At 47.5% G+C, this 17,784-nt stretch overlaps 1 protein-coding gene across 1 annotated transcript; it reads left to right on the forward strand.

Annotated features, from left to right (window-relative positions):
• Positions 1-399: 399 nt before the first annotated feature.
• Positions 400-1,503, forward strand: apobec4 (apolipoprotein B mRNA editing enzyme catalytic polypeptide like 4). The gene has a single exon (XM_033029117.1). It carries the CDS (start codon positions 400-402, stop codon positions 1,501-1,503), a length of 1,104 nt encoding a protein of 367 aa, XP_032885008.1.
• The last annotated feature ends 16,281 nt before the right edge of the window (positions 1,504-17,784 follow it).

Below are 17,784 nucleotides of genomic sequence, written 5' to 3' on the forward strand. Positions count from 1 at the left end.
GTACGGACTTTGTACGTTCTCCCCATGACTGCGTGGGTTTTCTCCGGGTGCTCCGGTTTCCTCCCGCACTCCAAAGATGTGCCGGTTTGTAGGTTAATTGGCTTTGGTAAAGATTGTAAATTGACCCTAGTATGTAGGATAGCGCTAGTGTACAGGAACCTCTGGTGGGCGCGGACCCAGTGGGTTGAACGGCCCGTTTCTGTGCTGTATCTCGCAACTAAAAACTTTCTCCTTTCAGAGGTTGATTGATCTATTCGGCAGTCCCACCATTTTGTCTTTTGCATTTCAGATATCCCTTCCATCTGCCTTATTGCACGGAGGTTTGAGTGATGATCATGAGGTCTAGAATGCTGCATAGATGCTCCTTCCTCATGGAAGCGAGGAGATGATGTAGCCAGTATGGCTTTGACATATGAGGAGTATACTGCTCCACAAGGCACACTGGTGAAGCCGTATTACTGGCTGCACTTCACTGAAAGTTGTCCCAAGTGCCCGTATCACATCAAAACCGGAGATGAGGCCCGTGTATCCTACATGGAATTTTATGAAACCTTCGGCTTTCCCTACGCTCAGCCACAGCGCGGGAATCATCTAGTTTTTTATGAGCTGAAGTTATCATCAGGCACGTTGGTGCAGAAGGGACAAGTATCCAACTGTGCTTTGTACCAGCTACATCCAGAGACAATGTTCTTCGATATGGAGGGCTACCTGGATGCACTCATGTACTCCTATGAAGACATTGCGTACATTACCCTATATTCCAATTACACCCCGTGCAATGAGCGAGCTCATGGCTGCATCGACAAAATGCACGATTTCTTACTGAACTACCCGAGCACGAGGTTAGACATCTACTTTTCCGCGCTCTACCATATCGACGACCGCCATTACGAATCGGGCTGGAACACTGAGGCTCTCCACACATTGGCAGCGCTGTGGCCCAGAGTGACCATTAATCCCATCAGTAACGGCACATGGCTGGCCATTCTTCACAGGTTCGTGAACGGCGTGCCCTGGACCGCACTTTATAACCCCGTCTTGCCCGAAAGAGCTTCTGCTGATCTGGCCAACGCCCATCAGATCGCCACCATCACCGGCGTCAACCCTTCCTACGTTGACGTCGCCCCTCATGCCAAGCAGCAGAGGCAACGTTTTAGACCGGAAGGTGCGAAGTTGTACAAGTTTGCGCAAGCAGCGCTGCCCGCCATCAACGGGACGCCGTTCGCCTCTCCATACCAACCCTACGCCAATCGCTTCAATCTGCCCGCACTGCCCTGGTCAATGTATCTCCCCCAACCACAGAAAACCAGGCCAAAGATCGTGGTGAGACATCTCAACATGCCGGGCACGTCTGAGTGGAAAACCCATTCATCCCCGACACTCCGCGATGAACAAGTAACCGAGATGGTGGTGACAAACGAGGTTCCACTTAAGGAGAAAGCAAGCAACTCCAAGGGGCAGGAGAAGAACAAGGCAAGGCCAAAGAACACAAGGAGGAACTAGCAAATAGTTAGAAACTGGTCAAAGTGCAAAATAATATCCCTTACAGCAGGTTAGATGTCAATTCAAGGTTCAATTATGTAGTGCTTGCAGTATCGTAGAATGAGCCTCAGAATCATATGGCACGCAAATAGGCCATGCTGACCAAGATGGGCCCATCTACCCATGTTTAGCTCATGTCCCTCTAAACCATTCCTACCTAGCACAATTCTTACAGGCAGCACAGTGGCACAGCTGATAGAGCTGCGGCCTCACAGCACCAGGTTCGATGCTGACGTCAGGCGCTGTGTGTGTACGTGGAGTTTGCACGTCATCCCCATAACCGCCTGGGTTTCCTTCCACATTGCAAAAAGACATGGCTGCTGTAAATTGTCCCTAGTGTCTAGGGAGAAACTAGTGTGAACAGGTGATCGATGTTCTGCATGGACTTGGTGGGCCGAAGGGCCAACACTGAAACGCTACTAGACTCCTGTAAAAGCATTTAATGTTTGCTTGATCAGATTAACGTCTTCTTCTTGCGTATGGTGTGCACAGCCTAAAGTTGTAGGACTACTTGTTCTATTTGATCTTATTTGATTGTGCACGCTGGGTTGATTGTATTCGTCTAAACAGGGCGGACCACGTGAAGGTTGCAATCTCCCACCCCCATCAGATTACCTGTTGTACCACGATTCCATTCCAGGTTAACTTTAGTCAGACGGTGGTGAATCTGTGGAATTCTTTGCCACAGACAGCTGTGGAGGCCAAGTCAATGGATATTTTCAAGGCAGAGATAGATAGATTCTTGATTAAGGGGTTATGGGGAGAAGGCAGGAGAATGGGGTTAGGAGGGAGAGATAGATCAGCTATGATTGAATGGCAAAGTAGACTTAATGGGCCGAATGGCCTAATTTTACTCCTATTCCTAATGACCTTATTCAGTTATATGCACATGTACTGTATTTCTGAATCCTATGTATTTGAATGCAAATTCCACTTTTGTACAACTGATCCAAGGGATATGCTGATGCAATTGAAATCCATGGCAACAATGGATAGGAACTATCTAGGTTCCAGCTCACACAGAACCATTCACAAGCAAGGAAGCTAAAAGCTACCAGGGAGGGGGTGAAGAGAAAGCAAGAGGGAAAAATATTATTTTTATATTTAAAATGGACATAAAGTGTTGGCGTAACTCAGCGGGTCAGGCAGCATCTGTGGAGAACATGGATAGGTGACATTTCACAGAGTGCTGGAGTAACTCAGCGGGTCAGGCAGCCTCTGTGGAGAACATGGATAGGTGACGTTTCACAGAGTGCTGGAGTAACTCAGCGGGTCAGGCAGCATCTGTGGAGAACATGGATAGGTGACGTTTCACAGAGTGCTGGAGTAACTCAGCGGGTCAGGCAGCATTTGTGGAGAATATGGATAGGTGACGTTTCACAGAGTGCTAGAGTAACTCAGCGGGTCAGGCAGCATTTGTGGAGAACATGGATAGGTGACGTTTCACAGAGTGCTGGAGTAACTCAGCGGGTCAGGCAGCATTTGTGGAGAATATGGATAGGTGACGTTTCACAGAGTGCTAGAGTAACTCAGCGGGTCAGGCAGCATCTGTGGAGAACATGGATAGGTGATGTTTAGGAAGGAACAGCTGATGCTGCTCTAAACCAAAGATAGACACAAAAATCTGGAGCAACTCAGCGGGTCAGGCAGCATCTCTGGAGAGAAGGAACATGTGACGTTTCAGGTCGAGACCCTTCTTCAGACTGAAGGGACCTGACCCAAAACGTTACCTGCTCCTTCTCTCCAGAGATGCTGCCTGACCCGCTGAGTTACTCCAGCTTTGTGTGTCTATAGATAGGTGATGTTTTGGGTCGAGCCCCTTCTTCAGACTGATTGTAAGGAGGGAGGGGGAGGGGGAAAGGAGAGATTTGGAAAAAGGGCGAGGCAGGATAGCTGGAGGATAGCTGGTGGTGGAGGAGTTTGGATAGGTAGCTGGTTGGAACAAAGGCCAAAGATAAGGAAGGAAAATGTGACAGATTAAAAAAGTTGCTGATTGTAAAGCTGATGGGAGGAGGGCGGGGCAATAGGGAAGAAAGTCTGTGGTGGGGGGAGAGGGGGGTTGTTTTGAAAGTCTGGAGATACAGCATGGAAACAGGCCCTTCAGCCCACCGTCAGCCCCGACCAACCCGTACACCAGCATAATCCTACACACTAGCGACAATTTTACATTTTTTAACAAAGCCTACAAACCTGTATGCCTTGAGTGTGGGTGGAAGCCAGAGTAAACCTACATGGTCACAAAGAGATCGTAACACAGGGAGAGAGAGGTTACCTAAAATTGGAAAATTCAATCTTCATTCTGTTGGGTTGTAAGCTAACCAAGAGGAATACGAGGTACTGTACCTCCAGTGTGTGTGTGTGTGTGTGGCCTCTCTCTGGCAATGCAGGAGGCCCAGGACATAAAGGTCAGTGTGGGAATGGGAAGGGGAGTTGAAATGGTTAGTGACCGTGAGATCAAGTAGGCCTTGGCGGACCGATGGCCTGTGACCCTAGGAGTGGCCAGGACTCTATCCCATGGAGCGCAGGAGGATGAGAGGTGATCTTATAGAGGTGCCCAAAATAGGGGAATCGATGAGCAGAGGGCATAGGTTTAATGTGAGGGGGGGGGGGAAAGGGGTATTTTTCTCACGCAAAGGGTGGTAGGTGTACGTAATGTGAAGATAGTTGAGGCAGGTACAATCAGAATGTGTAAGAAACATTTAGACAGGTACATGGATAGGATAAGTTTGGAGGGATTTGGTACCAAATGCAGGTAGGTGGGACTAGTGTAGATGGGACGTTGGCCAGTGTGGGCGTTAGGCCAACTTTCCTGTTTGCACACTGGGTATATAAGGTCCACTACACTTTTGTAGGACATTAAAAATGTTAATTGGTGTACAGCAGAAACATCTTACAACCTCTTAGGGCGGCACGATGGCACAGCGGTACAGTTACTGCCTTACAGTGCTTGCAGCGCCAGAGATCCTGGTTCGATCCCGATTACGGGCGCTGTCTGTACAGAGTTTGTACGTTCCCCCCGAGACCTGCGTGGGTTTTCTCCGAGATCTTCAGTTTCCTCACAACCTCCAAAGGCGTACACAGATTAGTAGATGAATTGGCTTGGTATAAATGTAAATTGTCCTCACTGTGTGTTGGATAGCGTAGGTGAGCGGGGATCGCTGGTCAGCTTGGACGCGGTGGTCCGAAGGGCCTGTTTCCGCACTGTATCTCTAAACTAAAAAAACTCAACAGATCATGGGTTGGTTCGGCATGTAAGGCTATACAGAACCATTAAATACTTTCCATTTATCTGTCATGTACTGTATTTAATACTTCAGCTAATTCCTAACCAGTGCCTTTCACAATGCCCCTTCAATGCTACGAGGGCGTTGTCTTGTTGATACTGTATGCTTATTCTTGGTTTACAGCTACAACACAATAAAAAGGTATAAATATTAGAGTGTTCTTCAGTAAAGACGCCCAAGCTAAAGCATAGGTGCCACAGAATACTGCCAGAGGCTTTGTATACATGGTAAACTCAAAACTTATTTTTGGTAAATATATATCTAGGTCAGGTGCAAAGCAAGTTGGAACCCAATAAAAGGTGGCAGTGGTGTCATTGACGTCAAAGAATCACAGGGTCATACAGCATGGAAACGGCCCTCAAGGCCACCTTGCCCACGCCCACCAAGATGCCCCATCTACGCGGGGCCCACCTGCCTGCGCTTTCACTTCCAGTTTAGTTTATTGTCACGTGTACCGAGGTACAGGGAAAAGTCAGCGGAAAGACCACACATGATTACAATCGATCAATTCCATGTCCCTCTAATGCTATCCTATCCATGTACCTGTCCAAATGTCCTTTACATGTTGTTGCAGTGCCTGCCTCAACTACCTCCTCTGGCAGCTCGTTCCATTGGCAACGCCATCCAAACTGCCTCAGGCCACACACCGCACAGATTAACTGGGCTGTGTTCACCACACCACAGCTTCAGAGGGTGGACAACTAACTCTTTCATCTTGCTGCTGTTAAGGGTTACTCCTGGACCACTCATGCTGAAGCAACGACCAAGAAAGCACACCAACGCATCTACTTCCTCACAAGGCTTAGGAAGTTCAGCATGTCCCCAACAACTCTCACCAACTTCTACAGATGCACCATGGAAAGCATTTTATCGGCATGCACCACAGCATGGTTTGGGAACAGCTCCATCCAAAACCACAAGAAATTGCAGCGAATTGTGGACGCAGCCCACACCATCACACAAACCAACCTCCCTTCCATCAACTCCATTTATACCTCATGCTGCCTCGGCAAGGCCAGCAGCATAATCAAGGACGAGTCGCACTCTGGCCACTCCCTCTTCTCCCCTCTCCCATCAGGCAAAAACGCACACCTCCAGATTCAGGGACAGTTTCTTCCTAGCTGTTATCAGGCAACTGAATCATCCTACCACAACCAGAGAGCAGTGCTGATCTACTATCTACCTCATTGGTGACCCTTGATCAGACTTTGCTGGCTTTACCTTGTACTAAACCTTATCATGTGTCTGTGCACTGTGAATGGCTCGATTGTAATCATTTTCCGCTGACTGGCTAGCATGCAACAAAGGCTTTTCGCTGTACCTCGGTACACGTGATACTAAACTAAACTAAACTGGGTGGTTCTCATTCTCTTACCTATCCATTTTATCTCCCTGTTGTTGATCAGGGCCATGGTGGACAGTGGAATCATTGGCTAATTTAAACATAGTGCTCATATGTCTATGGCACTTGGCCAGTCATATCACACAGAGAGTAGAGCAAGGGACAGAGTGTAGGAAAAAGGCCAGAACAAATCAGGGCCAGCATCCGATGACCAAGGAAGAGTGGAGTCCATAATGGCCCATTGTTGGTTGGGGAAGAGGGCCAATATGGGCTCCATCCACCCTTCCACCTTCAGAGTGACAAAGGGTTCCGACCCAAATCGTCACCCAGAGACGCTGCCTGACCCGCTCAGTTACTCCAGTACTGTCCATCTCCGGTATAATCCAGCATCCACAGTTCCTTTCTACACATTCCAACCAAGGTCTGTCTGTCAGGAAGTCCAGAAGTATTTGCAGGTGGAGGCCCCAAGGCCAAGTTACAGATGTTGAGGGATGAGCTGAGTTGGTATCATGGTGTTGAAGGCTTAGCTTTAGTCAATAACAAGCATCCTGATGTTCTTAATGTCAACATAATTCAGAGCTGACTGCAGTGCGAGAGGTGGTATCATAAGATAGGAGTAGAATTAGGCCATTCAGCCCATCAAGTCTACTCCGCCATTCAATCATGGCTGATCTATCTCTCCCTCCTAACCCCATATTCCTGCCTTCTCCCCATAATCTCTGACACCTGTACTAATCAAGAATCTATCGATGTCTGCCTTAAAAATATCCACTGACTTGGCCTCAACAGAGTCACTACCCTTTGACTAAAGGGCCTGTCCCACTGTACGAGGTAATTCAAGAGCTCTCCTGAGTTTAAAAAAAAATCAAACTCGTGGTAAGCACGTAGATTGTACGTAGCGGGTACGTCGGAGCTCGGGGACGTCACTTAGCGGCTCGTAACGCTAACGGCAGGTACTCGGGAAACGCGGTAAGCTTTGTTGAAAAATGTTGAAAAATGTCCACGAGAGCCCCGAGTACCTACGAGCGGCTATTACTGTAATTCTCCGAGTTCGAATCAGGGGAAACTCAGGAGATCTTTTGAATTACCTCGTAGAGTGGGACAGGCCCTTAAATAAATGTCTCCTCATCTCCTTCCTAAAAGAACATCCCTTAATTCTAAGGCTATGACCTCTAGTCCTAGACTCTCCCACTAATGGAACCATTCTCGCCACATCCACTCCATCCAAGTTTTTCACTATTTTAGAGGTCCCCCCTCATTCTTCTAAACTCCAGAGGGTACAGGCCCAGTGCAGACAAATCATCGGCAGGCTGGTTTCTCCTGTGTCGAGGCTTCAAGAATGTCAGGAAGAGTGGTCCTAACTAATCTCCGTATAGACAGCACCCGTAGTCAGGATGGAACCCAGGTCTCTGTCGCTGTGAGGCAGCAACTCTACCGCTGTGCCACCGTGCCCTCCTGGTGACTTACGTTACTCTTCTTGGGGACTAGAATGGAAGTTTGCTTAATGCAGAAGGGGACATAAGAGTGTTGAAGGAAGAGGTTTGTCTGAGCTCGCCAGATTACAAACAGCCGACTGCCGTACAGCCTGTACAGAAGAATGAACAAGTATGGCGGGATGGAGTTAATGGTGCCGCGCTGATGCAGGCAACCTCTGCCATATGGGGCCTCTGCTGAATCTGGGGAAGACCTGTATATAGAATTTATTTCCATGACCTATGTGGAGGTTACTGTCGCTATATAGTCAGTCACACCGCGTGGAAACAGGCCCTTCAGCCTAACTTGCCCACACCGGCCAACATGTCCATTCTGGAGTAACTCAGCAGTCCCACCTGCCTGTGTTTGGCCCATATCCCTCTAAACCTGTCCTATCCATGTACCCATCTCAATGTTTCTTAAACATTGCAATAGTACCAGCCTCAACTACCTTCTCCGGCAGCTTGTTCCATACACCCACCACCCTTTGTTTGAAAAAGTTACCCCTCAGGTTAGTATTAAATCCCCCCCTCCCCCTCCTCCCTTGGGACAGACAGACTGTTGGCGAGGTTGCAAATAAGCAATTTTGGGATTTAAATGTTTTTAAATCAGACACTCGAATGATTATGCTCTGGTTTGAAGAAACAAAGAAGTACAGATGATGGTTTACATGGAAGATAGACACAAAGTGCTGGAGCAACTCAGTGGGTCAGGCAACGTCTCTGGAGAAAAAGGATGGGTGACCTTCTGGTTGGACCCCTTCTTCAGACTGTTCCATTGAGAATAGAAGTTACGGATGCTCAGTGGAAAAGAGTTTCAAACCGGGCCTTAAATGTGCCAAAGGGCATGTAATATGTAACGCTGAACTGGCTGCACAGTCAATTCATTCATCCTAAAATGATGAGTCGCCCAAATGCTACTGAACATAATTTAAAGAGATTACACTTTAATGACCAAACAGTTCCTAAACCCCCAAAACCACTAAACTAATGATAATTTGAGACTCCACTATAAAAATGATTAGCACACATGGCTATGTAATTTAGAGAAATACAATTACCAAGAGCACTTCCAGAACAAATGCAGGCAGACAGTCATTATTTTGGGTAATAGTTGTAACCTGGGCCTGAGCCAATTCCAAGTCGATCTCTAATTTAATCATCAAGGCTACAAACATTCAAGCTTCAAGGTCTCAAAAACACCAGACATTTCTCTAAGATTAAGACAGCAATCAAATCATTGCTTGGCTCCCTAGAATTGGTAGGATAGGCCAGGTGTAGAGGGATATGGGCCAAACACAGGCAGGTGGGACTACTAGTGCAGATAGGGTTGCCAACTTTCTCACTCCCAAATAAGGGACAAAAGGTCAAAATACGGGACAAATTCCCGACAGCAATCCATTGACCGACTCGGCCGTGGCTGGGTGAATGATGAGTTGGCCCGGGTGCTGGACTGCACACAAAGCCCAGCCGGTGGGCCAGCTGAGGAGTCGCTGCTGAGGGATCACATGATGATCGGCCATGAGAAGGAGGGGTGGTGGTATCGGCGGTAAGCGAAGGTCCGAAGGTCGGACAGCTGGCCGGGCTGCCGACCGACGGGGTCAGGGGCGAGGCGCTGCTGCTGCACTCCATGGGCTGCACTACTTCGGGACGGGTGAGGCAGGGCCGGATGCAGCGCTCTGACCCGACAGTCCCCTCGACCCGAGTAGTAGCAGTCAAATACGGGACAAGGGCAGTCCCGGATGGGACAAACTAATTTAGCCCAATATACGGGATGTCCTGGCTAATACGGAACAGTTGGCAACCCTATGTACAGATGGGAAATGTTGGTCGGTGTTGGCAAGTTGGGCCTAAGGCTTTGTTTCCATGCTGTAAGACATGCCTCTAATTACTACAGGCTATGAGTCGATGTAGCGGTCTAATTAATATGTTTCCGAACTTCTTTTTCACCACACCTGTTCCGAACTATACAACGGACCATTCGACCACGCAGGAGGGTTATTTGGTCAGAGACAACAAGAGAAAAGATCCATCACCAGGAATTGTGCAGAACAATGGCCATCCCTCTCCACTCTCTCTTCCATCCACATCGTACTTTCCAGCTCAAATCTATTCAACACAGACATATTCTTTTCATCCTTGAGCAGTTCATAAGTTCAAGGAGCAGAATTAGACCATTCGGCCCATCAAGTCGACTCCGCCATCTATCTTCCCCTCTCAATCCCATTCTCCTGCCTTCTCCCCATAACCTGTGACACCCGTACTAATCAAGAATCTGTCAATCTGCACCTTAAAAATATCCATTGACTTGTCCTCCACAGCCGTCTATGGCAAAGAATTCCACATAATCACCACCCTCTGACTAAAGAAATTCCGACTCGTCTTCCTAAAGGTACGTCCTTTTATTCTGAGGCTATGGCCCTAGACTTGGAGGGTTATGGTCTGAGCGCAGGTATATGGGACTAGGGGAGATTATGTGTTCGGCACGGACTAGAAGGGTCGAGATGGCCTGTTTCCGTGCTGTAAATTGTTATATGGTTATATGGTTATATTGTTAGACTCTCCCACTAGCGGAAACATCCTCTCCACGTCCACTCTATCCAGGCCTTTCACTATTCAGTACGTTTCAATGAGGTCCTTCCTCATTCTTCTAAACTCTAGCGAGTACAGGCCCAGTGCCTTCAAATGCTCATCATATGTTATATGACACAATGGGCGTAATGGCCTAATTCTGCACCAGTGACTTATAAACATTGTAAACATTATAAACATAAACAGATGAACATTGTCTTCCTTATAAATCAAATTTGCAGTTCCATGTTCCTCCATCTATCACTTGCCAGACTTTGTCCCCCCCACACCTCTTTTCCAGCTTTCCCCCCCTATTACAGTCAGTCTGAGGAAGGATCCCAGCCCAAAATGTGGTCCGTCCATTTCCCCACCCAGACACTACCTGACCCACTGAATTTTGTAGTGGAATGCAATTTCATCATCGAGGAGCTCGCAGTCTCAGGTAGAGACTTATGTCGGGAAGCTCCAGAGTCGCAGGAGGTTAGACTAGCCCTGACCCGGGGTCCGATTGCCCGGCGCGGGGGAGCTGAGATCCCCCCAGATGCGGGAGCTTGATCGTCCCGATGCGGAGGGCTCGACCGCTGGCTAAGTGAGTCAAGATCGCCCCGACAACGGAAGGCTCGAGGCCCACGACCGCGGGAGAACAAAGGGAAGTGAGGAATGCCACCACAGTGAGGAATGTGGAGGAGTCACTGTGGTGGATGTTTATGTTAAAATGTATTTTGTGTGTTCTGTTGCTTTTTATTTGTATGGCTGTGTAGCAAATCAAATTCCTCGTATGCTGCAAAACATACTTGGCTAATAAAGTATGATTGTGATTATGAATTTGATAACACACACTTTTAAATATGCCAAACCGTCACCTTAAGCACAAGGAGGTCTGGAACCTGAGAGAAGTTGATACCTGGAACAGCGGATACAGTAGATGAGGTTGGAGGAAGTTCAAGTGTACCTCTGCCTCACCTGGAAAGACTGTTTTGGTCCTTGGATGGAATCGAGGGGGGAGGTAAAGGGACAGGTGTAGCATTTCCTGCGGTTGCAGGGTAAAGTACCCGAGGGAAGGTGGTTTGGGTGGGAAGGGACGAGTTGACCAGTGAGTTGTGGAGGGAACGGTCTCTGCGGAAAGCAGAAAGGGGTGGAGATGGGAAGATGTGGCCAGTAGTGGGATCCCGTTGGAGGTGGGGAAAATGTCAGAGGATTATATGCTGTATGTGACGGCTGATGGGGTGGAAGGTGAGGACAAGGGGGACTCTGTCCTTGTTATGAATAGCGGAGGGGGAGTATGGGCGGAGCTGCGGGATATCGAGGAGACCCTAGTGAGAGCTTTAAACACGTTTTGTTTTTAAACATGCCAATAATGCTTCATTATTTCAGCAGGGCACCGAACTAATTTTGATCACTAATTACCCATCACCAGCTCAGTTTACAGATAGAGCATAGAAACAGGCCCTTCTCCAACCGAGCCCATACTGACCAATGATCACCCGTACACTAGTGCTATCCCACACACTGGGGGCAACTGACAGAAGTCAATTAACCGACAAACCTGCACGTCTTTGGTGTGTGGGAGAAAACCAGAGCACCTGGAGAAAACCCACGCGGTCACGGGGAGAAGGTATAAACTCCATACAGACAGCGCCCGTAGTCAGGATCGAACCAGTGAGTGTGGCGCTGTGAGGCAGTAGCTCCAGCACCATGAGATATAGGGCTGCCTTTAACATAGCAGGATTTCTTCACATCGAGACCAGGATTCAGGAGACCACTCACTTCATGCTGACTTGAGTTCACATAAAGTGCAGATTTTACCCAGAGTCTAGTATTTCTTAGTTTAGTTTAGTTTAGAGATATAGCATGGAAACAGGCCCTTCGGCCCACCGGGACCACGCCGACCAGCGATCCCCGCACATTAACACTATCCTACACCCACTAGGGACAATCTTTACATTTACCAAACCAATTAACCTACAAACCTGTACGTCTTTGGAGTGTGGGAGGAAACCAAAGATCTCGGAGAAAACCCCACGCGGGTCACGGGGAGAACGTCCAATCCCCGTACAGACAGCACCCGTAGTCGGGATCGAACCTGGGACTCCGGCGCTGCATTCGCTGTAAGGCAGCAACTCTACCGCTGCCTTATTAACACTAACGTGCCTCAATTTCATCTCAGCATTTTATTATTTATTTCCAGTATCAGCAATGGTCTTGTGCTCACACTTATGATAGTCATACTTATCCAAACTCTGTAAAAAATAGCGCATTAGTCATTGTACCACAAAATCAGAGGATCTGCACAAAAAACTCTGTCTGCAGATAAACCAAGATAGGTTGTTACTTTAGGGTTTTACATTTCTATTACAAAGTAATTTAGTTTAGTTTAGAGATACAGTATTGAAACAGGCCCCTCGCCCCATAGAGTCTGTGCCGACCAGCAATCACACCGTACACTAGCACTATCCTATACACAAGGGATGATTTACAATTTTTACTGATGCCAACTAACCTACAAACCTGCACGTCTTTGGATTGTGGGAGGAAACCAGAGCTCCTGGAGAAAACCCATGCGGTCAAACTCCGTACAGACAGCACCTGAGGTCGGGATCGAACCCGGGTCTCTGGTGCTGTGAGGTAGCAACTCTACTGCTGCACCACCACAAATTGATTAAAAGTGCTTGTGTTGTTTATCTTTCATGATATCATATTTACAATGATCTGCTGCAAATGGTGTACAATTGACAGTAGTATGCAGTCTTCAAAGTTTACTGCAGCCAGCTTGTGTCTTCTCAACTACTTCCCCCCTCCTCCTTCATCATGCCAATGTTCCTCCCACCAGGCCCCCTGCCCTCCCGCTGAACTCTGCTACAGTCTTGTTCCCCACCTACTGTACATTCCCACCCAGGTTTATCCCAATAGCTCCACTTGGAACAAGACACAGACTGAAAAACATGTGCACGTCACAGTTTGAGCGCTTTCTCCAATAACAGAACACCCAAATTCAAGACTGAATTCGAAACCCAGGCTCCCCCCAGAGATAAGAATACACAAAAACGATTCTGCTCAGATCTCTAAGATTTATTTGGATAGACTAACAAATAAAGTGGAACAGTTTTTGATTACATTCATGTACAGAATCAGCCACCGACTAACCAGAAACTCAGTTCTATTTAGTCTGAAGAAGGGTTTCAACGCCTATTTCCTTCGCCCCATAGATGCTTCTGCACCCGCTGAGTTTCTCCAGCATTTTTGTCTACCTCAGTTCTATTTAGTTTAGAGATACAGCGTGGAAACAGGCCCTTCGGCCCACCCAGTCCGTGCCAGCTATCGATCACCAGTTCAATCCTACTCACTAGGGACGATTTACCGAAGCCAATTAACCTACAAACATGTGCATCTTTGGAGTGTGGGAGGAAACCGGAGCACCCAGAGAAAACCCACGCGGTCACGGGGAGAAGGTACAAACTACGTACAGACAGCGCCTGTAGTCTGGATCGAACCCGGGTCTCTGGTGGTGTAAGGCAGCAACTCTGTGCCACCCCCTATTGGACAGGATACAGACTAAAATGCACAAATCTAAAGAGCAGCAAAATAATTTAGTTATGGGACAATACTGGGCGGCACAGTAGCTGGTGGAGCTGCTGCCTCGTGGTGCCAGAGACCTGGGTTTGTTCCTGACCTCTGGTGCTGTCCGTGTGGAGTCTGCACGTCCACCCCGTGACCACGTGGTCCGGTGCCCCCCCACACCCCAGAGATGTGCGTCTGAAAGTTAAATGGTCTTTGAATAGCCCTTGATGTGCAGGGAGCAGATGTAGGAACGGAGAACAAGACTAGTGTGAAGAGATGGTGGTATTGGACACTGTGGGCTGAAGGCCAGTTTCCATGCTGTATCTCAAAACCAGACAATACAATAAAAAGAAAATCCTAAATTTGTTCAAGGATAAGCAGAAGTTACAAGACAAACCTTCAGCCTACAGTTCTGGTTTGTGTTGCTGGTTGATGGATTGGAAACAAGGCAATACTGGCTTAGGCATTCCAAGTGCAATCTGTATTGGCACAGCCCTGCCTTAACCAAGCTAGGTTGCTCTTGCTGAAATCCACCTACACAAATGGGTTCAGAGAACAAGTGATTGCCTTCAAAAACAAAATTCCCCACTGTCTGTGTTGATCTTGGCGCAGTGTCTCAGTCTCGTCTGCATCAGAGGAAATGGAAAGGACAGAATGATGTAGTGGGCATGTTTAGCCAATGTTCCTCCCACCAGAGCAGAGAAAAAATTAACAAAATGTTGCGAAAGGGAGCAACAGATACAGTTTGAATAAGCGTGACACGCCAACATGAACAGGGCGACACGGGGGCGCAGTGGTAGAGATGCTACATTACACTTCCATCAGAGTTGTAAGCAATTTGAGGCAGCACCTTGCTGCAGCGGTAGACTTACTGCCTCACAGCGCCAGAGACCCGGGTTCGATCCTGACTACGGGTGCTGTCTGTACAGAGTTTGTACATTCCCCCTGTGACCACGGGGGTTTCCTCCAGGTGCTCCGGCTTCCTCCCACACTCCAAAGACGTGCAGGTTTGTAGGTTAATTGGCTTGGTATAAATGTTAATTGTCCCCAGTGTGTGTAGGATAGTGTTAATGTGCGGGGATCATTGCTCTGTGCAGACTCAGTGGGCCGAAGGGCCTGTTTCCACACTGTATCTCTAAATGAAATTAAACCAAATCTTATCAGCTCTCTTGTGTAGGAAGGAACTGCAGATGCTGCTTTGCACCGAAGATAGACATAAAATGCTGGAGTAACTCAGCGGGACAGGCAGCATCTATGGAGATTACTCCAGTTTTTTGTGTCTATCTTCTCTGCACTCCTTGCAGCTGACCAATAGCAGGGTGAACAAAACTGAACACAATACTCCAAATGTGGCCTCCAATAAGATTTCTTCTAACCACTTTAGTAATATCCTTGGTTACAACTACCAGAGTGCATTTACGAAGATAGAATAAACCCCTGGATCTAGTTTCTAGTTTAGAGATTCGGTGCAGAAACAGGCCCTTCGGCCCACCGAGTCTGCACCGACCAGCGATCCCCACACATTAACACTACCCTACACACACTCGGGACAATTTACATTTACACCAAGCCAATTAACCCACAAACCTGTACGTCTTTGGAGTGTGGGAGGAAACCGGAGATCTCGGAGAAAACCCACGCAGGTCACGGGGAGAACGTACAAACTCCGTACAGACAGCGCCGGTAGTCAAGATCGAACCTGGGTCTCTGGCGCTGTGAGGCAGCAACTCTACCGCTGCGCCACCGTGCCGCACTAGATCAATAAAGGAATATATTTTTGCTTGCTGCATTCAGTGCAACCATATGAAGCAGGGACATAACTTTTGGCAAGAGTTTGTAAACTGCAAATTAGAAAACGTCATCTCCAGTCAGTTCTAATCAAGAACTAAAAGTACTTCCTCTTGTTCCACAGGGCGGGTCTCCGCCCATATTGTTTATTGAAAGATTTTGACAGCTTATTCCTTTTTAAAAGGTGCCCATCAAATCAATTCTCTCTAGATTGCAGTATTATTTTTCCACAACTCATCATTAACACTTTAATTTAGTTTAGTTTAGAGTTACAGCTCTGAAACAGGCCGTTCAGCCCATCGAGTCCACACCGACCAGCGATCCCCGCACATTAACACTCTCCTACACACACGAGAGACATTTGTTTTACATTTACACCAAACCAATTAACCTAGAAACCCGTACGTCTTTGGAGTGTGGGAGGAAACTGAAGATCTCGGTGAAAACCCACGCAGGTCACGGGGAGAACGTACAAACTCCGTACAGACAGCACCCGTCGTCAGGATGGAACCTAGGTCTCCGGCGCTGTAAGGCAGTAACTCTACTGCTGCACCACATCCTTTACCCCTAAACACTTATTCAATTCTTGATTTCTCTCCCACACACAGACGCATTACAAAACAAAACAGTGAGTGATGAGTGTTTGAAGAGACACCAGGAATCAAACAAATTCAGACCGTCCTGGACAAATATAGATTACAGACTTCTGCCTCTGTGATTCTATCTGCATCTCCTGTTTATGACAATTACTTATTTATCTAACACTCCCTCGTGTCAAAGGAAATCCTGAGGTAATTGTTTGCAGTTGGGGGACCAAACAGACTTCGGATGGTCCATAAGGAAAACCACAGTTCCCAGCTAATATTTCATTTGCAAGTACAGGCTGTCAACATATGTAGGGCCTTGTCAGGCAAGGTTTCCACGCCATACTTCCCTGCAAAATCGCTGCAAATGTTGTCAACCACTAAGTTTCTGGATACTATATATATAGTTCCATAGTGCTCTATTTGTCACAGGTCATAAGGTCAGAAGTGATTGGAGCAGAATTAGGCCATTCAGCCCATTGCCTACTCCGCCATTCAATCAAGGCTGATCTATCTCTCCCTCCTAACCCCATTCTCCTGCTTTCTCCCCATAACCTCTGACATTGTATGAATCAACAATCTATCTATCTCTGCCTTAAAAATATCCATTCACTTGACCACCGCAGCCTTCTGTGGCAATGAATTCCACAGACTTTCTCCCCACACCCTCTGACTAAAGAGATTCCACCACATCCCCTTCCTAGAGGAACGTCCTTTCTGAGGCTATGACCTCTAGTCCAGGACTCTCTCCACATCCACTCTATCCAAGCCTTTCACTATTCGGTAAGTTTCAATGAGGTCCCCGCTCATTCTTCTAAACTCCAGCGAGTACAGGCCCAGTGCCGACAAAAGCTCATCATATGTTAACCCACTCATTGCTGGGATCATTCTGGTAAACACCTTCCTCCGTTGCCTTCGACCGGCTCAGCCCGTAAACTGATCTGGAAAGCAATGCACGAGAAGGTGGCAGAGGCATTTACTCAAAGAGAATCAAAACAGCATCAATTAAACATTTAGTAGGATCCAACTTGGTCTTATTTCCCAAGCTTGTTGAGTTACTTGGTACTCGAACCGAATGATGATAAATTATTTTTATTTATGAGAAAGTTGTATTTTTTGGAAGACATTACCTTTATCCATGCTCACCAATATTTACACTGCTTTTGGTGTTCTAACAGTTTGACATTTGATAGTGTGTGGCAAGTACATTGATTTGTACTTGTTTTGTTCAATTGTACAAAGTAATTACCTTTATTAACTTTAATTAACTTTCTACTCCCCCCGGCCCACCGCGGCGCGCCTGTGCAGTGCGCTCCCGGCCCGTCATCTGCGCCTGCGCAGTTGGGGGAGGGTTGCCGGGCCCGCCGCCATTTTCAGATCGCCATTTTGACCAGCGTCACAAGGGGGACCCAACGGGTCCCACTTAGTCTAGTAAATACTAAAAGTCTAGAAGTTGTTGGATGGCAGATGTTTATGGTATAGGTTGACTATTGAATGGAAAACAGTGAGATTCAGTCTTGCCTCCTAATACCAGTTGTACCTTGACAGTCTAGTTTATTGTCACGTGTACTGAGGTACAGTGAAAAGCTTTTGTTGCGTGCTGTCCAGTCAGCGGAAAGACAATACATGATTACAAGCGAGCC

This window comes from Amblyraja radiata, chromosome 10, assembly GCF_010909765.2.
Source record: "Amblyraja radiata isolate CabotCenter1 chromosome 10, sAmbRad1.1.pri, whole genome shotgun sequence".
NCBI classification, from domain to species: Eukaryota; Metazoa; Chordata; class Chondrichthyes; order Rajiformes; family Rajidae; genus Amblyraja; species Amblyraja radiata.

Excerpts from the sequence above, each read along its gene's own strand:
- apobec4 (XM_033029117.1), top strand. The coding sequence starts at position 400 with ATGGCTTTGACATATGAGGAGTATACTGCTCCACAAGGCACACTGGTG.